The 22,220-nt window shown below is 40.5% G+C and overlaps 1 protein-coding gene across 1 annotated transcript; it reads right to left on the bottom strand.

Annotated features, from left to right (window-relative positions):
* Positions 1–3,336: 3,336 nt before the first annotated feature.
* Positions 3,337–20,235, bottom strand: LOC141015568 (uncharacterized). Its single transcript, XM_073489731.1, has 13 exons — positions 19,962–20,235; positions 19,487–19,570; positions 18,162–18,278; positions 17,976–18,029; positions 16,958–17,026; positions 13,538–15,380; positions 9,624–9,797; positions 9,264–9,437; positions 8,904–9,077; positions 8,544–8,717; positions 7,677–7,850; positions 4,383–4,429; positions 3,337–4,148 (listed from the first exon to the last, which is right to left on the bottom strand). Exons 1-13 carry the CDS (start codon positions 20,233–20,235, stop codon positions 3,610–3,612), a joined length of 3,897 nt encoding a protein of 1,298 aa, XP_073345832.1. The 3' UTR covers positions 3,337–3,609.
* Between the last annotated feature and the right edge of the window lie 1,985 nt (positions 20,236–22,220).

Raw genomic sequence — 22,220 nt, 5'->3', positions numbered from 1 at the left:
AACACGCTTGAGCTCTGCTCGGTCCACTGAGAATGGCTACCACAAATTCTGAATCATTGTCTCCTTCTTGTAAATTCAGCATTAAATGAAAACAGTAAGTTGTGTGTTTCCTTGTAAAAAGTGTCAGTTTGTGGCAGCATGGCTGCACCAGCCCGTCTGCTTCTGTGTCTAAAGTGCTAAAGTCTGACCTGCCAACATTTAGCAGCTGTTTGAACACACTGTTTACACTGATTTCACCATTTACACTCAATTTATGAAAGAAGAAACATGTTATTGGACCTTTGAGCGACACACTGCAGAATGCAGATGAGGCTGTTTTATTGTCACCTGACACGCGTCTCCTCCTGTTTATTGTAATGTGCTCCACTGGCAACATGATGGAGACAGAGAACCACATATGGCTCCACCACAGGGTTGTATAATGAAATGAAAGTTTGTAAACTCCTTCATGCTTCACTAATTACAGAACATATATCCAGTTATTAATATAGAAATATACATAAACATGAAGAGCATCTTTTGAATCTATCAGATATCAGATATATCAGAGTTAGCCCACTTACAGTATGATCATGTATGTGTCTCACTGTGATGTGATCCTTAATAAACATCATTAATATGTAGAGTTTGTAATCACTGTGGCATCTTTGAGTGCACACACATTGAACAGGCACTCGACAGTCAGTGTGAGTCAGTCAGTTACTTTGAGGCTGTCTGTAGCTTCATGGACCCACAAACAGACACAGACACAACAAGGTGGAGGATGGTGGAGGGTTATTAATAGAAACTGGAGGAGGTGATGCAGACATCAGGTATGTAGCAGGAAAAGTGTAAATCATTCTCATTTTATATTGATACTGATGCACTTTAGAAATTGCGTAGCACTATTTGGCAGCAGGAGCAGATTGAGTCATCTTGGGTCCAAATGCAAACAGAGTTACCTCCACATCCTGTTCCCCCCTTTTAAAATCCTGATTAACACCCACCTGTAACGTCGTCTCTTCAAGCTGGATCTTCTCTTCACCGTCACTGACACAGCCGTCATGTCCGCACATCTGGAGCTGCATCTGTGAAACAAACCCAACAGAACATCTTCATTTTAACAAAGACAACCACTGTAACATCTGTTCATAAACAACATGATCTCTGTATGATCGGACTTCACTGAAGTAGGTTGTCATCACTTGTATCTCCAAATGATGATTTTTGAAAATGAATGTTTGTGATAAACTGCAGGATGATGAAGAAAATTCTTCTCTTCAGTTTAATAAACTCTTTAAAAACCCTCTTGGATTAAAATGCATCGTCATGTTGTGCTCACCTCACACGGGGCACCATTTATGTAGTGCTTCATGCAACAGTAATAGGGAGTTTTGGGTAAAATTTGGCTATCAATAATAATTAGTGATTATCAGGGATAATAATTAATTATGATTAATAACAAGATCCAATTTACATTAGATCACCTCGGGGCACCATCCTTGAAGAAGGGAAAATATAGTCAATTCACCAAATCAGTCTCAGAAAAGGTACTAAACTGTTTGTAACTCTGATTAATAAATAACTAAATAACTACAACCAATATTACCATAACAGCTAGTAATGGTTGAAGGATTTTGGAGTTCTTGACAGAGTAGAAGTTGGCAACATTCACTCTTGTACAATATTAAATAGGCAGCTTGAAGATTCAAAAGTCTTATTTACACAACGATGAAAACACACTAACTAACATGTACTATATAAAGGTGTGTGTGTGTGTTTAGTTTAGTTTTCTTTACGAGGAGTACAGCCTCACAGAACAGCTGGAGCACCTGTGGACTCTATGGTCTTGTTAGAGGGAAGCAGAGTAACATCTGGATCTCTCTCATCTGGACGGCAGCTGGACAGCAGCTGGACATGAAGAGGACGCTGTCACCACTGATGTTACGATTCACAACCTGAGAATTTGTCAAAATGCCAACAGACAAAACAACAGAGAACACAAATGAGTTCCAGAACAACACAAGTTTCCAGGGGACACTAAAAAGTGATGAACACGTTCAACATGTTTAAATTTCCTGATTTCATTATTCAGTTATTATTATTTAGTTAGTTTTGTTTGTATTACTAGTTTACAACTCAAATATGGTACAAAATCTGTGAATCATACAAACAGAAGATCAAGATGAACAAACACCGTCTCGCTGTTGTTTGACTCTGAGCACCAATCAGGTTGCTGTTCCTGAACTGCAGAATATTATGATGTCACAGTGACGTTGACCTTTGACCTTTTGGATATAAAATGTTATAACTTCATCACTTTTTCCTTGTTGTCCTAATTATCATATAAATACACGTTGTGAGTTCACAGTGACCTTTGAGCACCAAATTTTGATCAGTTCATCTTTGAGACTGTTCAACTGTAGAAATTCCCTCGAGGTGTTTTTGAGATATTGTGTTCACAAGAACGGACGGAAAACCCTCAAACATGATGCCTCTGGCCACGACTATCTCCAGCTCAGAGGCATGAAAATAAACATAACATTCACATTTAATGTGACCATGTTTTGTTTCCACAGAGAGCAAAATGAATTTTCACACGTCGAGATTTAAAAAAAACTTAATGAAAAGCTGCAAATAGACACAAATATTCAACTGTCAGTGACAAAATGTTTGCAGAGTGTTGTGTGCTGACAGCTTCCCTCGTCTTTTTGCTTTTAACCATGTTTTTAATCTGAAAGGAGAAACGATATAAAGTCAGGCTCAGCCATCATCTCCTCCTGATGATATAAAGTCAGGCTCAGCCATGATCTCCTCCTGATGATATAAAGTCAGGCTCAGTCATCATCTCCTCCTGATGATATAAAGTCAGGCTCAGTCATCATCTCCTCCTGATGATATAAAGTCAGGTGAAGTCTCGTAGTCCACAGAACATTTCTGGAGCTTCACAGTGAAACAGAGTTGCAGCGTTCTGCTGAACAACTGAAGCAGCTGGAGATGATTTAAACATCAGGTGTCTCCATGCAGCTCGTCTGCTGTAATGTCTGTAATGTAAAGTGATGTGAAAAGACGTTATTTCAATCAGGAGAGACACGTGAATGAGAAAGTCAAATGTTTATTCTGACAGATGATGTGAGATAATGAAGTGTTGACAGAAAGTCTTTGGCTCTTCGACTCTACAGGGAGATTTTGTAATGGAGGTCCGTCTGCACGTAGCAGCAGCTCTATCCACTCATATACACATATTTACAGATAATAACTCAAAGAAGACAAATGAGAAACTTCAATGATGAACCACAAATCAACTAAATAAAAGCTGTCTGAACAAAGATCATAATTACGATGATCTATATGCATGTGTGTGTGGAGCCTGATTTTATTGTATATACAGGCTGATTGTTGTGAGAAAACAATCAGATCACAAAGTTCAGAAAACTGAAATCTGAACGTTCAAAACATATTTAAAGAGATTTAAAACCACTGATGTGCAGCACATTGACCAAGAAGAGACAACACAACTAACCCATTTCTGTTACTGTGATTTACAGAGTGTGTGTGTGTGTGTGTGTGTGTGTGTGTGTGTGTGTGTGTGTGTGTGTGTGTGTGTGTGTGTGTGAGTGTGTGTCCCTCCTACAGGGACACTGAGGAACCAGACCAGAGTCCAAACCCAGGATAAAGAGTTTGAGTGAATGTGGTGTTGAAGGTGTGGAGGTGGATCAGTGAGTCAGAGGAGACTCTGTAGAAGGACAGAGTGCCAGCAGGACAGTCCACATACACTGCTGCTCTGTTAGAGACAGAGGAGGCGGAGGAGGAGGAGGAGGAGGAGAGGTCTGTTTTTCTGTTATTGTGCCAGACACAGTAACAACCATCATCAGAGCAGAACAGACTCCAGGACTGATTATTCCGTCCAAACACACAGTCGACACCGTCTCCTCTCCTGCTGATTCCTCTGTAACTCACTGATATAAGAACATCTCCTCTCCACTCGACCTCCCAGTAACAGCGACCAGTCAGACCATTTCTACACAGCAGCTGACGCCAGTAGTCAAACCTCTCTGGATGATCAGGATATGGCTGCTTCTCTAACACATGTGTCACCTTCCTGTTGTTGTCAGACAGTTTGAGGTTTGTGTTTACTGTGTTTGTGTCCACTGTGAGTTCACAGACATCTGATGGAGAGAACAAGACACAATACAGCAGCAGTTTATCATCTAACACAGCTGATGGTTTATTTGTTGCTTTATTAACAGACTGACTGTTAATTAGATCAAAACTTCACAAGGACTCATCTTTTTGGATCTTCTTTCAAACTGACAGTTGAATGCAGATACACAAGCTTTAGATTTAAACTACTTTAACATGTGCTGCCTTGTTTTCATCAGTCAAAGTGAACACACACTTACACTTCCTCACACCAGGTTTCAGCCACTGCTCTCCACCATGTTCCACCCTGGAGGAAGAAACAAAGTCAGAATGAACCTTCTTCCACTAAAGACATTATCTCTTTGATTCCATGTTTCACATTTGTCAGTTCAGCAACATTATCCAGTTGTCTTCACTGATAAATGGTCAATTTCCCAGAATTCCTCATCATTACTATTGTCTGCACTGTCTCCTCTTTCACTGTCGAGCAGCTCGATGAAAGTTTCAGTCACATCCACATCTTCTCGTTACCTCATGTACATTGTAGATCAGCAGGTTGGAATGTTAATTTCTGAACGTTAAGTCATTATAAATGATAAAGAGTGGCTCCTCAAGTGAATGTGTTCACCTGCTGTATGACTGATAATGACTTATTATCCTTTGATCAGAAAAACTCACGTTTCAGCCAAGAAGTGAGACCGATTTAAAAACTTCCCATTCATCATCCCAATTATTAGACATAATTATAGTAGTCATGATACATATAATGACATGTAATGGCCTATTTATTTACTCCTACATTAAATACCCATATCAATGTGCATCATGTGCGTACTCCGACACACACACACACACACACACACAGACACACACACACACACACACACACACACACACACACTGTATAAAAAGAGGCAACATAAAAATCTGTAACAAATAAAGTGGATGAATAAACAGTGAACAGCTGGTGATATTTAAACACCTTCCTCACTCCTTTAGCGCATAAACATCTTTTCCTTATATTTCTTTTTGAACTGTTTTATGGTCGTGCATTCTTTTAACTCCACATTCATACTGATCCATAGTCTTACTCCAGCAACACAAACACAACAACTTCTCATTGTGGTGCACACCCTCAAAGTTTTGAAATGATATTTTCCCCTTAAATTATAACCCCCTTCCCTTTCCGTGAATAGTTTTTGAAGTTTTTCCAATAATAGATGATGTGTTGCCCTAAATATTACTTGTGCCGTTTGTTTTGTTTTTTGACACACAAAACAAAAAAACGACTTCACTACACACTAAATATACACTCCAAACATGCTACAAGTCACAAATCTCTCAAATCTCAAAACTCGCTATCGCTAGCTCCTCTGTATCTCTGTCTCTCTTTCGCCACCGTCACTTCCTCTTCCTTAGCAACAAAATGCCATTTTTTGATTGGTTGATATGGTGCATTTTTCTGACAATAGGAAAGGGAGTGTCAAGTTTTTTGCTTGCAAGCACTTTCTGCCTGCGAGCGAAGCCGTTTTCACCGTTTCGTCCTGCACCAAACGTGACGACAATATTCAGGAAAAAGCATTGTGTAAATTATTTATCATAATGTACTGCTGTAATAAACATTGAACTTAGGTTCCTATCAATAAAATTGTCCTTCCATCCATCAGGAGTTACTTGATCAGGAACTTTGTCCGCTACATCAGGTCCCACATTAACAAAGAATTCATTGAATTGTTTGACAACATCAGTCATGTTATAATTTTCTTTGTCATCACATAAAAATATTTCGGATGACTGTCCTGTCATGGTCTGTTCTTTATCACCCTATTTAGTATGTTCCATAGTTCATTCAGAAGTTTACCATGATAATCTCTTCTGCTGATCCTTATAATGTTAATTAGCTTAGTTTATATGTTTTATGTTTAATTTCTGCCTCCTTAGTTCTCTGTCTCATGAATTCTTTGTAAAGTCTGTTTTTCTTTTTCTCCTTATACTTTGATTTCTTCTTGATTGATCTTACAGGACAATTGTTGTCATATAACTCTTTAAATGTTTTCAAAAATGAATCATATGCCCTATTCACATCGCCATCATTATATACAATATCCCAGTTCTGTGCCAACAAATCCTTCTTAAATATATTTAGTGATTCTTCTGATTTCACTCTTCTGTACACTGTCTTTTCTTTGTCTGATGATGAGTTATGTAGTTAGTGTCATATATTATAAACACAGGAAGATGGTCACTGATGTCACTAAGTAATATTCCACTAATTGTTTTATTTGAAATATCATTTGTAAAAAATATTATCACTAAGAGTGGCACAGTGGGAAGTTATTCTGGTGGGTCTGGTGATTGTTGGATATAAATTCAGATGAAACTCTTTTTATGACTTTTCTTTATAAACATTTCCTCCATCCAGTCTTTGAACAGTTCAATATTGGACCCTGGTGTTCTATATATACACAGCTAATTAGTGCACTTTTGTGTTTGTCCATATATATTTCTATCCTTATGCACTCCAGTACATTATTAACATTCACAGACATGTTTTCCGACACCCTGAAGTTCAAATTGTTGTCCACATAGAAAGCTACTCCTCCCCCACCTTTGTTTTTTCCAACTATATGCATAAAATTCATAGCCCTCCTGTTCAAAGTCCACACCTTTCTCTGTATTGATCCATTTTTCCGATATTGCAATGACGTTGAATGGATGTGTAAATTGTCTTAAGTATTCCTTGATGTGTTTGAAGTTTGCATAGAGACTTCTATCGTTGATGTGTATTACTGAGAGTTTTCTATCCTTATCAATGTGGCCATATTGCTCCTCTGTGTAATAGCAGCAGTTATTACTGACGGAGTTGAAGAAGTTATTGTCCGGGTCTACGTCTCAGGGTGGACAGGGACTCTCAGCACATCAGCTACACACTGGGTGCCTGAGTACTGCGTGGCTGAGCTGCTGCTCCTCACTCGCTTGTTTGTGATCACACAGGCTGTGTTGCTGCTGCAGTGCAGCTCCTGCCTGTCCTATCTGTTTACATGGAGTTTAACTTTGGTGATTATCAATAAATATGATGACGTGATTTTCCTTTACCCCGCTGAAAGAGTAAGAAAGTGAGAGGGGCAAAGACAGGGAAGGAGGGAGAGAAAGAAAAAGAGGGCACAGGAAAATTACTGCCCATCACCTGTTGTCTGTGACATATTCTACAGATACAGACATGACAACTGTAGTGAAACGATGGCATGATGTCCATATGACTGTCTACAGGTCTTTTTTAGGTGTGTTTTTGTAGAGAACCACGTGTGTTGTGATAAAAATAGGCGAGACTCCGAATCTCTACATGACGCATCGCTGCAGCCTCGCTTGACAAGCAAGTGAGAAGCACAACTCACACCATTTTGCCACACACGCTGCTCACACAGCCAGTGTGTCGGGCCTGGTGCTGTCTTCACTGTTATCAGCATCACTGTGCTGCTGGTTCAGACTGTGAACCAACAGTCCTCAGCTTGTCAGTGTGAAACAGTATGTGAGCTCTTGTTGTCTGTTCATACCTGAGAGTCTCTAGTCTCCAGTCTGGATCCTCGAGTCCAGCCGACAGCCGCTTTACTCCTGAGTCTCCTGGATGATTGTAGCTCAGGTCCAGCTCTCTCAGATGGGAGGGGTTGGATCTCACAGCTGAGGCCAGAGAAGTACAGCCTTCCTCTGTGATCAGACAGCCTGACAGCCTGGAAACACACACACACAGGACAATGTATATTTATGAATGTATAGAGACAGACATTCTGTGAATTAAATCTGTGAACTGTGATTTTGTTTTTCTCTGCACACTACATCTACTTCCTGTCTGTTGGTCCTGGGAGAAGGATCCTCCTCTTCCTGGTGTTTTTTTCATTGTTAAAAGTTTTTTTTTAAATATGGGAAGTTTGCCTCACAGTCGAGGGTCAAATGACAGAGGATGTCGATCACTGTACAGATTGTAAAGCCCACTGAAGCAATGTGAAAATGATTTGGGGCTTTGTAAATATTAATTGATAGACATGATGTGACAGAAAAATGAACGTACAGCCAGCTGCACTGGAAAAGCTCTGTGCTGATGAGAGCAGCAAGACTGAATCCAACAGTAAAGTTGTGGAAAAAAACAAAAAACCAACACCAAAACAGGGCTGTAAGATACAACAATTCAATTCATCAACTGATGAAAAAAACAACACGGATTAGAGCTGACATGGTGATTGATGAATATAACTTTACTGTACATTAACATAAATTATTTAACCTCCGAAGGGCATTGTATACCTTTACGAATAATACACAATGTCCAAAACTCCTACAATGTTTCATATACAGTATTTTAAGCACATTTTAAACAGATGCCAAGCAACATTTGAGTGGTCATTTCACAGAAACTGAAGTCAGACCTGAGAGTCTCCAGTTTACAGTGTGGACTCTTCAGTCCAACAGACAACAGGTTCACTCCTGAATCCTGCAGGTCGTTGTTATTCAGGTCCAGATGTCTCAGACTAGAGGACTGGGAGCTGAGAGCTGAGGACAGAGCTTCACAGGTTCTCTCTGATAGATTACAGCCACTCAGCCTGAAGAAGAAATGTAGAGGACATGTGAACACTTTTCTCTCTGTTTGATTTAACTTCCAATTGTATTTTGATACACTCAGTTTCAGAGCAGTGTCTTCAAAGAGAACTGGTAAAATGACAGGAGACCAATGACAACATAAAGGAACAGTTATGGTTCATTCTGTACATGTCTTTTTTAATCCTGACCTGAGAGTCTCCAGTTTACAGTGTGGACTCTTCAGTCCAACACACAGTGGTTTCACTCCTGAATCCTGCAGGTCATTGTTATTCAGGTCCAGATGTCTCAGACTAGAGGACTGGGAGCTGAGAGCTGAGGACAGAGCTTCACAGGTTCTCTCTGACAGATTACAGCCACTCAGCCTGAAGAAGAAATGTAGAGGACATGTCAAGACTTTTCTATCTGTTTGATTTAACTTCCCACTGTATTTTGATACACTCAGTTTCAGAGCAGTGTCTTCAAAGAGAACTGGTAAAATGACAGGAGACCAATGACAACATAAAGGAACAGTTATGGTTCATTCTGTACATGTCTTTTTTAATCCTGACCTGAGAGTCTCCAGTTTACAGTGTGGACTCTTCAGTCCAACAGACAGCGGCTTCACTCCTGAATCCTGCAGGTTGTTGTTATTCAGGTCCAGCTCTCTCAGACTAGAGGACTGGGAGCTGAGAGCTGAGGACAGAGCTTCACAGGTTCTCTCTGATAGATTACAGCCACTCAGCCTGAAGAAGAAATGTAGAGGACATGTGAAGACTTTTCTCTCTGTTTGATTTAACTTCCAATTGTATTTTGATACACTCAGTTTCAGAGCAGTGTCTTCAAAGAGAACTGGTAAAATGACAGGAGACCAATGACAACATAAAGGAAGAGTTATGGTTCACTCTGTACATGTCTTTTTTAATCCTGACCTGAGAGTCTCCAGTTTACAGTGTGGACTCTTCAGTCCAACACACAGTGGTTTCACTCCTGAATCCTGCAGGTCATTGTTATTCAGGTCCAGATGTCTCAGACTAGAGGACTGGGAGCTGAGAGCTGAGGACAGAGCTTCACAGGTTCTCTCTGACAGATTACAGCCACTCAGCCTGAAGAAGAAATGTAGAGGACATGTGAAGACTTTCCTATCTGTTTGATTTAACTTCCAACTGTATTTTGATACACTCAGTTTCAGAGCAGTGTCTTCAAAGAGAACTGGTAAAATGACAGGAGACCAATGACAACATAAAGGAACAGTTATGTTCACTCAGTACTAGGGCTGCTCGATTATGGCAAAAATCATAATCACGATTATTTTGATTGATATCGTAATCACGATTATTAAGGACGATTATTCATTGATTTGAGAACAAGCATTTATTGAACTTTTAACTCTGGTATTTCTTTTAACACGATAAGTTTGAACTGAAAAACAAGAAAAATGCACATAAATAATTAAAATATATTAATAAAATGAATTAAATAATATGTAAAAATAAAAAACCATAGGTCCGTTGTGGTGGCAAAATATAATGCTGTTGACACTTCTCTTGCAACTTTTCCGCGACATTCGTCATAAAGGGCAGGCAGCACAATTCTGCTGAAATGGTGACGTGATGGTAACACATACTACCGCTTGTCCAATGTGTTAATCAGTTTATTGAACCCCGGCTCGCTAACGGTGTTGATAGGGCACATGTCTTTGGCATCATGTGACGGCATCCGTTATTTCTTCATGCCTGCGGGAGCTGGGTGGATATGCGGTGGCATTGTAAAGTGTGTCCTTAATTGAGAACAGTGTGGCGGTGGCAGGAGTCGAGGAGCTTTTCATTTGTTTTGTTCCTTCACTGCTTGGTCATGTATTACTCTGTGTGTGGACTTTAAATGGTTAAATAAATTGGTCGTGTTCCCTTGAGGTGCAGACACGGTCGCGTGACATATCTTGCACAATATCTTCGTTTGTTCCGAGTCAGACTCCTCGAAACCGAAGTGTTTCCACACCACAGAATTTGCTTTATCTTTCTTCCCGACCAAAGGCTCCTTTCTGCCATCTTCTACCGTCTTCTTCTACACGTTTTTTCCAAACACCCACTGGCAACACGCACCGGTGTGGCTGAAAGCGAAACTGTTCAGGCGGGGTCGGGGCGGAGCGGAGCGGAGTGCACAGGTGGAGATGGAAGGGTTCGCTGCATTTACCACACAAGACACGGCATGCGGCAGAATGATCGTTTTATTACGATTATCTTGTTTTCATGATCGAGGGAAGCCAAAATCGAAATCGAAATCAAAATTCAATTAATCTCCCAGCCCTACTCAGTACATGTCTTTTATAATCCTGACCTGAGAGTCTCCAGTTTACAGTGTGGACTCTTCAGTCCAACAGACAGCGGCTTCACTCCTGAATCCTGCAGGTCATTGTTATTCAGGTCCAGCTCTCTCAGACTAGAGGACTGGGAGCTGAGAACTGAGGACAGAGCTTCACAGCTTCTCTCTGACAGATTACAGCCATTCAGTCTGAAAAAGAAATGTAGAGGACATGTGAAGACTTTTCTCTCTGTTTGATTTAACTTCCAGTTGTATTTTGATACACTCAGTTTCAGAGCAGTGTCTGAAAAGAGAACTGGTAAAATGACAGGAAACCAATGACAACATAAAGGAACAGTTATGTTCACTCAGTACATGTCTTTTATAATCCTGACCTGAGAGTCTCCAGTTTACAGTGTGGACTCTTCAGTCCAACAGACAGCGGCTTCACTCCTGAATCCTGCAGGTTGTTGTTATTCAGGTCCAGCTCTCTCAGACTAGAGGACTGGGAGCTGAGAACTGAGGACAGAGCTTCACAGCTTTTCTCTGACAGATTACAGCCATTCAGTCTGAAAAAGAAATGTAGAGGACATGTGAAGACTTTTCTCTCTGTTTGATTTAACTTCCAGTTGTATTTTGATACACTCAGTTTCAGAGCAGTGTCTTCAAAGAGAACTGGTAAAATGACAGGAAACCAATGACAACACAAAGGAACAGTTATGGTTCACTCTGTACATGTCTTTTATAATCCTGACCTGAGAGTCTCCAGTTTACAGTGTGGACTCTTCACTCCAACAGACAGCAGCTTCACTCCTGAATCCTGCAGGTCGTTGTTATTCAGGTCCAGATGTCTCAGACTAGAGGACTGGGAGCTGAGAACTGAGGACAGAGCTTCACAGCTTCTCTTTGACAGATTACAGCCACTCAGCCTGAAAGAGAGTTTGTGATACTGTTTCTGTCATCCACAATACAAAATACATCACATTGCTGTAGAAACTGTTATTGTGTTGATGAGTCGTACAATCGAGTGTCTCGGGTGATCAATAGATGTTTAGACATGTTTAATGTTTTTCATTACACAGTTGTAGGGGCGGCTGTAGCTCAGTGGGCAGAGCAGGTGACCAGTGACCAGAAGGTCGAGACCCTCACGGAAAAAGCGGTAGATAATGAACTGAATTACACAGTTGTGAAAAGTTCTACTTCTATCAATTTCAGTGATTATATCCTCACGTTCAACTCGCTGTCCATGTCATGTTTGTGTTTGTGTGTCAGATTAAATTACTTGTCTATGGACATTCATCTTATCTTTGGGTTTGCCAAGATATTGAAGTGTGTACTGGAGAAAATGAGACACTGATCAAATGGTTTCTTTACCTTGTTGTCATCTATAGTTGTTAGTGAATAGTGACATAATAAAACGCCATTAAAATGCTGAGGAAATAAATAATTATATTTACCTTACATAGATTTAAAGACAGAAAAAGGTTTAAAACAAAGTAAGAAGTTATCTAAACACTGTTAAAACAGAATTAAGAAAAAGTAACATAGGACACAGAATTTAGTAACAGAGAGATTTTGGGAAGAAGTCTGTCTCATTCTCACTTGTCTCAGTCTTTGAGGTCTTTGTTCTGAAGCTACTGCTCCACCACCTGGTCACTGCTTGTACCAGGTTACTTTCACCTCTGTCAGAAGATTGATAAAATGTACACTGATGTAAATTGCCTGTAACTCCAAACTCAAGGTACTTTTACCTCCAAACAGTACTTGGCTAAAATCCTTCAGTACATTCATTTTATGTAAACATGTTGTGTTGGCACATTAAACTGCAGTTCAGTGTTTACCACTTAATGTTCCTCTGAACTCTCAGGACTGCTGTGTGTGTTTAGCTCCACTGGAAGCTTTTAGCTCCGTCAACTGTTACCTCTGTTAGCTCTCATGCTGTAGGGCTCGAAACAAACGGTGTCGCGTTGTCCCAATCTCAAATGAAATATTGAACAGACTATATTGTTGATACTGCATATTGATTTCGATTGTGAAATTAATTAGGCTCATTCTGGTCGGTTATTGATGTAAAATCGTGACACCCCGTAAAAATACAAAATATTGAGTCTGCAGTCACTCTAGTTTTGCAAGAACAATCTCAGCAAAATGTTTTCGTTTTGACTCTGTTGTCTTTAGGATGCCGTAACTGTGTGCTTCAATATTTTTTATTTATAATTTATTTTTTGCTTCAGCTATGTCAAAGCGAAATCCACTTCTATGCAAGCTAGCCCAGTTGTTAGCAGCCTTGCCTTGGCAACGTGCATCAGTGAATTTGTTTGGCTATTTGTTGAAATATCAAAAATCCTTCTCCAGAATGACTCACCCACCTTTAAAATAACTAAAGTGCGACAGATTTTTTTCTTTCATGGCTGCATTAATGTGCAGATGTACAATGAAACTAATGAAACAATGCAAGTTTTTCAATTGATCAATGAATTAAAATCAAGAAGACTTTTAAGTGTTGACACTAGATACGGTAACTATCAGTGATCTGTTCACTTACAGAGCTTTGTTGGAGGCTTTGACCACTGGCAGCAGCCTCAGAAGAGCCTCCTCTGAAGCACAGTATTTCTTTAGGTCAAACACGTCCAGATCTTCTTCTGATGACAGTAAGATGAAGACCAGAGCTGACCACTGAGCAGGAGACAGTTCATCTGTGGAGAGACTTGATCCTGATCTCAGGTACTGTTGGATCTCCTCCACTAGAGAACCATCATTCAGTTCATTCAGACAGTGGAACAGATTGATGCTTCTCTCTGGAGACAGATTCTTACTGATCTTCTTCTTGATGTACTTCACTGTTTCCTGATTGGTCTGTGAGCTTCTTTCCTTTTCCAGGAGGCCTTGAGGGAGAGTCTGACTGGTCTGCAGTGAAAGACCCAGGAGGAAGCGGAGGAACAAGTCCAGGTGTCCGTTTGGACTCTGTAAGGCCTTGTCAATAGCAAACCTGTGGACATTTGTCACAGACTTTTTGCTGAAAAACATTCTCACATGTTCACCAATAGTTTGAGCTAGCTCTGACATCACATTCTTGTTTTTGTTAATGAGTGACATCTCTACATACAAAGCTGCCAAAAACTCCTGAACACTGAGATGGATGAAGCTAAACATCTTGACTTCATCACGCTTCCTCCCACGTTCCTCTTTAAAGATCTCTGTGAACACTCCTGAGAACACTGAAGCTCCTCTGACATCAATGCCACTCTCTTTCAGATCTCTTTCATAGAAGATCAGGTTGCCCTTTTCCAGCTGCTGGAAAGACAGTTTTGCTAATGACTCAATGTACTGAAAGCACGTGTTTTGGTCAAACTTCTCATTTGTCTGGTGAATCTGAAACCTCAGGAACTCTACATACATCTCAGTCAGGGTCTTGGGCAGCTCTCCTCCCTCTCTTTGCTTGGGCAGAACTGCAGCAGTGATCCAGCAGAAGACTGGGATGTGGCACATGATGTGGAGGCTTCGTGATGTCTTGGTGTGGGAGATGATTCTGGTGGCCTGCTCCTCATCTCTGAATCTCTTCCTGAAGTACTCCTCCTTCTGTGGGTCAGTGAACCCTCTGACCTCTGTCACCACGTCAACAAAATCAGAATGAATCTGATTGGCTGCTGCAGGTCGTGTGGTTATCCAGAGGCGAGCAGAGGGAAGCAGATTTCTCTTGATGAGGTTTGACATCAGCACATCCACTGAGGTGGACTGAGTCACATCAAAGTCTGTTTCTTTGTTTTTATTGGTCGAACAGTTCAGTTGAAGGCGGTTCTCATCCAGTCCATCCAAAACAAACACTAGTCTGAATTTACTTCTGTCATACTTTTTGTTTCCTGATGACTGCAGAGCTGTAAAGATGTGATTCAGAGCCTCTTCCTTGATGCCTCTGGTCTCTGTGATACATTCATGAATGAGCTTTGCCAAACTTAACTTTTCATCCTTCCATAAGTTCAGCTGGCGGAAGGTAAAGGGGAATATGAGATGCACATCTTGATTGTTTTCTTTGTTAGTCCAGTCCAACACAAACTTCTGGACAAGAAATGTTTTGCCAATTCCGGCGATTCCATTGGTCAGAACTGTTCTTATGGATCTTTCTTTTCCAGAGGGGGGTTTGAACATGTCACAGGGTTGAACTGATTCCTCTGTTGTTGGCTTCACCTCCATCTGAATGACCTCATGCTGTTTGTTGATGTTTACGTCATCCCCAGCTGTGACGTACAGCTCTGTGTAGATATCAACCAGAGGTTCCTTCCTCCGTGCCCACCCCTCTTGTGCACAATTAAACCTATCCTCGAGGTTTGACTGAAGCATGTCTTGGTAATATGAGATGGGTTGTGGCTTTGGTACTGGAACGATCTCATCTGAGTGACAAATAGAAACAAAAAACAACTGACAAGCAGGATTTTGAATTTACGGTTGGAGCAAGATGTCAATGGAAACTATTCTTGATACTTGTAATTGTGTTACAGTAAGCTATCTTAACAATAGTCTAATAATAATCTCTTGTAGGCCCAGAAGTGCACACCTTTAATATATTTCACTCTTTCTTGTTTTGGGGAATCACTTGATGATGTTTAAATACCAATATCATTTAAACCGCCCCACATAAAGACCGGCAGTACTGGTTTTTATTATAACTGAGCCTGGTGGCTCCATACAGACCATTATTGATCTGGTTTCTTTGGTTTCCACTCAACAAAAAAAAGGATGCAGGCCTTATCTGAACCACAGATGAGCTCAGCTAGCTTTCCACTGTCACTCCACTCAGTCCTCACAGTTATCAACCACTTTGACTTCATGATTGGGTAAACCCCACATCTCAGTTGAAAACCATGCACTGAGCTGACAGTCAGTTTCAGTTCATTCAGTTTGACAAACAGACACAAGCACAAGCTAACAAAACTGCTTCAGAAATAATGGTTATTATTCAGTGTCCATCATGGCCTCCATGAAAAGAGTTGCTCTCTGATCTCTTCTTCCTCTACACTCGACTCCATCTCTGCTGCCTGACCTCTGGCCTCGTCATACTACGTAAGACCCGCCCTCTGAAGAATAGCAGCCAATCAAAAATTACAAATGACCACCTGCAACTATGACACCATACTTCTATAAGAATATTAGGAGTTGGCCCCAAATTCTCCTCTATCGTGCCAATAATCCACAGGAGAAGAGGAGCATGCAAACAATAGAAAACCACGTGAAAACATGACGATGATATAATATTTGTGTTTGATGTATTAATGTGAGGAAGGTTACAGTCTCCTTATCACTACACACAGATCTGATGTTTCATCTCTTCCCTTTCTTGAGTTTCAGTCACATTCTGAATGTAAGTTTATCATATACTGAATTCACTGAGTCGTCACATTTTCTTGTTGTCGATTCACCAACTTTTCCTACTCTGACATTTTTGTGATGTTTTGCACCTTTATAATACAACACAGACTGAAATGTAAATTTCAATCACTATTTTGAGCTGATGAGCTTCCTGGCTGCTGTAGCTGCAGTAGAGACGGAGTTTGATGCAGATCTGATGGTTAACTGCCTCCTTCAGCTCAATCCACTGTCACAACAGTCCCACTATAGTTTTAAATCCTCCTGACAGCTCACAACCACATACAAAATAATCTAAAAACTGATGTTACAGTCTACGGTACCCAAGGAAAAAATATTCAAGACCTTTGTAGATGGATTTTAAGACTTTTAAATAGCTTCTAGGGTCTTTATGAAGAAACTGAATTAAATGCTTTATATGCTATGTCTTTCAGAACTGCAGATACTCTGATACTGCTTCAACTAAAGCTCATCAAGTACTTCTCTCTCTGCTTCCACTCAGTTATAATGCAGTCAGTCTTACTAACTTTTAACTTTTCCAAACTAAAAACTAAACTTTGTCTTTCAGGGCTTCCATACATACCAGAGAATACAGCAGCTTTACCTTCACTCTGAGAGGAAGAAGGTCCTCTGTTCTCTGAAGTCTCTCCAACATCACCGACACTCACGGACACTGAGAGAGGTGAAGAGAGAGATTATGGCTGGTTGCACCAACAAGGATTCATTTAATCTAAGATTAGCTCTAATCTGAGTTCAGTAAAACTAGGTTTAAAATGAGTTGATCCAGATTTTAAATTAGGTTTTTGACCCCTGGATTTTTGCCCAAGCCCTGCCTGCATTTTTGCTTTTTGTGAGACTTTCTAAGTTTGATTTTTTTTGTAGCCTGTGCCTGGCTTGAAAGAAAAAGAAGGAAACCTATGTTTGATGATCTGCCTTTGTTTAAAGAACAGTAAAATAAAATTGCCTAACCATCATTCTGCTCCTGAGTCTGCTTCTGGGTCCACAAACTTTTCCGGCCTCACTGGCCCTGACAAAAAGATTCAACTTAAAGGGACAGTTAACCCCGAATCAAAACTAATATTTATTCCTCTGACCCGTCATGTTTGTTATACGTCTAGATTGTTTTAGTGTGAGTTGCCGAGATATTGGCCTTTGGGATGTCTGCTGTCTTTCCAGAAAATCATGACCCAGTTACTCAAAATAATCCACAGACTTTGTTGTGAGCAGTTTCATGTAAGGACTATGTGAGTCTGTGCATCTACTCGTGGTTTAAGCTAAGTAAGCTAACTTAGCTAGCTATCATTAAATCTCAGCGTGGTCAATGCCATTATTGTTTACATTCTGTGATGTCACAAACACGAGCCTATTGTCCAAGAGCAGAGACAAGCTTCTGCGTGACGGGTCGGTTGGCAAATTAACTTTGTTTGGCGCTTTGAGCACCATGAGCCATGATACAGCCTAGTTCAGCTTTAAGTGTGTCGTCTCCATAATATACTGTGTTCATAATATCTGAATCTAGTCATGTTTTAATAGTAGAAGTATGGTGAACTTTTTTATCATTTGGCTGTGACATACCTGTTTAATAAACAGGTATATTTTTATGTGTGTAAACAGTCGAGTACCTTTGGTTTTGGTAGAAACATCAGTGGTCTCATCTGTTCTGTTGGGAGGTTGGACTGAAACAGAAACATACAACATCTTTTGAAAAATGCTAAATATTTAAAGGCATTTTGGTGGTTACATTTCAAGCACAAAAATCAAGTATAAAAGGCTTTAACTTGACTTATTAATTCAGGGGGAACATTTACCTGCTGTGACGACATTGGTGATAATGTCTCCTCCAATGTTGACACCAGTGAAATGAGGTGTGTTGATGACACCTCCAGTCTGTGCTGTGACTTTTGTGCTTCCCACTTGAGTTTCAGCTGTTAGAAAATAGACAAAATAATTAGGAACCACAAGTCACTTTCCTTTTGTCGATGTCTGAACTATGTTAAGATTCTACTTTGTTCGAGCAGATTGACCTGAAAGATTAACAACAAATAAAGTCTGGTGAAGCCGCTGGGTCAGGCCAGTTGTTGAAGCTACATTATTTTGAAAATCATAAATAAATAGCCATGCTAGTAGCTTGGTTGCTCCCCAACACTGACTGTAATTCACCTTAAGATGATGATGAAAAACTACATAACACCTTTCAATTTGATGCAATCCAATACTAAGACATACAAATGGTGAGGAAATTCTGCCTTACTAAAAACAACCTGAACACTACAGCCTCAAAAGATTAAAGAAGTTTGTACTGGATGTGACGTACACTGGACTGTGAAGCGTGTCTGCTGGGTTCAGACCTGCAGAGGAGGTACATGTTTGTCCAGTTGAAAAGGGAAAACTTAAACCACAGAGAGGCAGTATGTCTTCTTTCACTCATGAAAACTGACAAGGCTTGCTTGGTTCTGATTGGCCAGTGAACCCAGTCCTGAAAAATGTCCCTCATGCCCTGAGAGGGCGAGTAAAGAGACCGGGCTGGACGGACGAAGAGACATCTTATCAACAGAATCAATATTCCTGCTCACAGCAGGATAAGTTTGACACTATTTTATTAACAGTTACATTAAAAACATCAGATTTGCTCTGATCAGACCATGAATCTAATTAGATCGTGTCAATCCTGTGTCCTGGTGTAAGCAGGAATATTGATTATTTGATCTGCTGTGATTTGTCCTGTACTGGCTGCACCCAGAAGAGCAGCACTGCTGTGCACGGGGTATCTTCCATTTTCAAAGAGACATCTTATGTCCACATGTTAAACCTTTGACATGAAAGCTCATCATTCAAAGGAGAGCTGACCGTGAAGTTGGACGACTACCAGGACCTGAACCTGAGAACTGAGGGAGAAGTTTCTAGGAGTTTTTATGTCACATTATTTACTTGTTTACCCGTGTATTTGTATTCATGCATTGTTTTCACAAGCTCACATTAGGTGATACAGACACAAACTGCAGAATCATTTCTGAACGTCTTTCCACAAACTGTTTGTTTCAGAGCGACACCTGTTAGACGCACAGACACAAGTTTATCTGTTGGTTGGTTACACCAAAAACTAAACTTTGTCTTTCAGGGCTTCCATACATACCAGAGAAAACAGCAGCTTCACCTTCACTCTGAGAGGAAGAAGGTCCTCTGTTCTCTGAAGTCTCTCCAACATCACTGACACTCACTGACACAGAGAGAGGTGAAGACAGAGATTATGGCTGGTTGCACCAACAAGGATTCATTTAATCTAAGATTAGCTCTAATCTGAGTTCAGTAAAACTAGGTTTAAAATGAGTTGATCCAGATTTTAAATTAGGCAGAGCTCTGTTGCACCATTAAAATGAATCTCTGCTCAGTTAAACAATGTTTATTTATGTGAACCATCAAACCTCCATCCTCTCCAATAACAATTATTGATGCTTCAACCTTTTCTCCTAATTATGAAATCAGACCTCTTTGTTTTTCTTTGCTGAAAACAATGAGCTTCTGTACTGAGAGGCCTGTTCCTTTACAAGTATTGTGTCGTCGACTCTCTTCGTCTGAAAATGATATTAAAATAAAAAAATGTGACTGACCTTCTGGTCCTGAGCTGTTGGCTGACAGACTCTGCACCAGGTCATTCCTCTGTATCTTCTCTAAAATCTTCTTGGTCACCTTCAGAGCTCCATCAAGTGTGAAGGTGTTCACCATCAGATCCACTGTGTCCCGTCTTTCTGCACTCTCCAGCTTGGACTGTTTGATGGGTTGGTAGCCTTCCAGGATGTCAGACTGCTTCAGATACCATTTGAAATCCTTGAATTCATCAACTTTTAGATCCTCCAGAGTGTTGAAAATGTCCTCTGGAGTCATCGTGGCTTCCTGCTAAAGACAGGCAGTGTTATCACCTGAAGGAAAACCAGCCAGGCTTCCAGCAGCTGGGAAACATCAGTGAAGACCGGTCTTAACTCTTGAGAAGCTGCTGCATTTATTATCGGACACACTGCGACCTGCACTGACAACGGACACAAACTGCTAACCTTTTTATTCTCTGCTCTGCTCGCAGTCATCGTCTCTTTTCTGACTCTCTCTCTTTTCTGACCACACTCTGCCTACGCACAGCGAGCACATGTTGATGATTACAACACAGAAACAAGCTTTGTTTGCGAAAGACTGCTGATAAAAAATATTCTACATCAGAGATCAGACGATGAGACGACCCTGGTTGTACGGACTGACCAATCAGAGGTCTGCCGTGTTTTAACTCCACCTGTTAGTATCAGATCAGTGTGCTAGCTACGTCAACATGACAGTGACATGCATGGCTTCCTTCTTGCCTAAAATGTCTTCAGATAATTCTGCAGAAATTTCACTGAGCTATTTTCATAATATAAGAGAAAGTTTCCAAACGAGACACCATGTTGGTCCAGTTTTAAATATACATGGCTCACGAGTGGCATTCGTCCAATCAGGTGCAGCCAGTGAGTGTTTGTGTGGTTGTCGGACGGTGAAGCCTGTTTTGGTCAAGTGTTCAAAGCTGGGAAGCGCCCTGTGCTCTTGTGTCACATGATGCCCCTGTGGACCCTCTGAACATAATGGTGAGTTTGCAGCCTGAACACATTTATAGTCTAATAATGTTTATTTTCAGGCCTCGGCTGGACAATGAAGCTGTAAAGCAACATTACAACACGGCTCTCTCGCATAAAACTGTGAGCTAATGTGACTTTTACATGTTGGGAGATGATGTGGTGATAAGAGTGATAAAACACACAGCAGGACCTGACACTCCCTCATCTCTCAGCAGTAAAGTCAGCTCAGATTAACATCAGTAAATTAAATTGGACAAAACATGAAAAGACTCATTTTGTTGAGAAAGTCACATTTCATAGAATAACTAGTGAGTTAATTCATGAATATTCAGAACTTAAAATAGTGTTCATTCAGTTTATCACTGCTCTCATCCACAAGTTCACGTTGTAGTTTCTTCATCAAAGGTGTGTCATGTTACCTGTCAGAGTTCTCACCTGTTAAAGTCCAGATGAGGTCAAAGAGTCATTCTTCCTTCGTCTGCAGTCACTGAAACCCAGAAACCCAGTGTGAGCTGTAGTGCTGCCAGTCAGCAGCAGGTGTCAGTGTTACAGAAGGTCTGTCAGTCAGCGCTCTGATGGGAGAGATTTCACAGCAGTTAGACACACTGACAGAGATCCAGAGTCCAAACTGCAGGAACAATGAAGCCCGAAAAGAAGAAGAGAAAGAAAAACAGGCTGATTATTGAATGAGGGAGAGAGAACAGTCTGTAAACTCATGACAACACGTGACAAACACAAAGTGCATCAACAAAGAGACAGAGAGGTGGACTGAAACCAACCAGCAGAGATCTGACACACATTAACAATAAAATTGCCTCTTTCAAATGTTTGCTCTGTTTTCATTCAGTAACAACACCATTAATGTTTGGTGGCTGAATTTAAAGGAGTCCTTCACATGTTGTCACATCTCAGTATCTTAATACAAAACTCACATGCTGTATGTGAATTTGTGAATTTATTAAAGGATGTAGCATCTCATTTTCAAGGGGGGTCCCTAGACAGAGATATACATAGAACACATGACAACAATACACTACATTACATTATAGACATACATAACATATGACAAATACAGACAAATACAGACATCTTGCTCACCCACTCCCACACACCACCCCTACCCACATAAGTCTAACATACAAACTAGATATATTGAATAACAAGGAATCAATGATGTGAACATAAATACATAGTAGAAATAACGAAAATGGAGAAAGAAAGAATAAAAATAAATGAATGAATTAGAAACATGAGCAATTTGTTTTAAGA

Source organism: Pagrus major, chromosome 1 (genome assembly GCF_040436345.1).
Source record: "Pagrus major chromosome 1, Pma_NU_1.0".
Taxonomy (NCBI): domain Eukaryota; kingdom Metazoa; phylum Chordata; class Actinopteri; order Spariformes; family Sparidae; genus Pagrus; species Pagrus major.
This window is presented reverse-complemented; position numbering and strand designations above follow the sequence as displayed.

Excerpts from the sequence above, each read along its gene's own strand:
- LOC141015568 (XM_073489731.1), bottom strand. The coding sequence starts at position 20,235 with ATGACTCCAGAGGACATTTTCAACACTCTGGAGGATCTAAAAGTTGAT. Across the intron at positions 18,279-19,486 it reads TGAAGCTGCTGTTTTCTCTG|CTGAAACTCAAGTGGGAAGC; the intron begins GTATGTATGGAA and ends ATTTTCTAACAG. Across the intron at positions 4,149-4,382 it reads GAAACCTGGTGTGAGGAAGT|ATGTCTGTGAACTCACAGTG; the intron begins GTAAGTGTGTGT and ends TCTCTCCATCAG.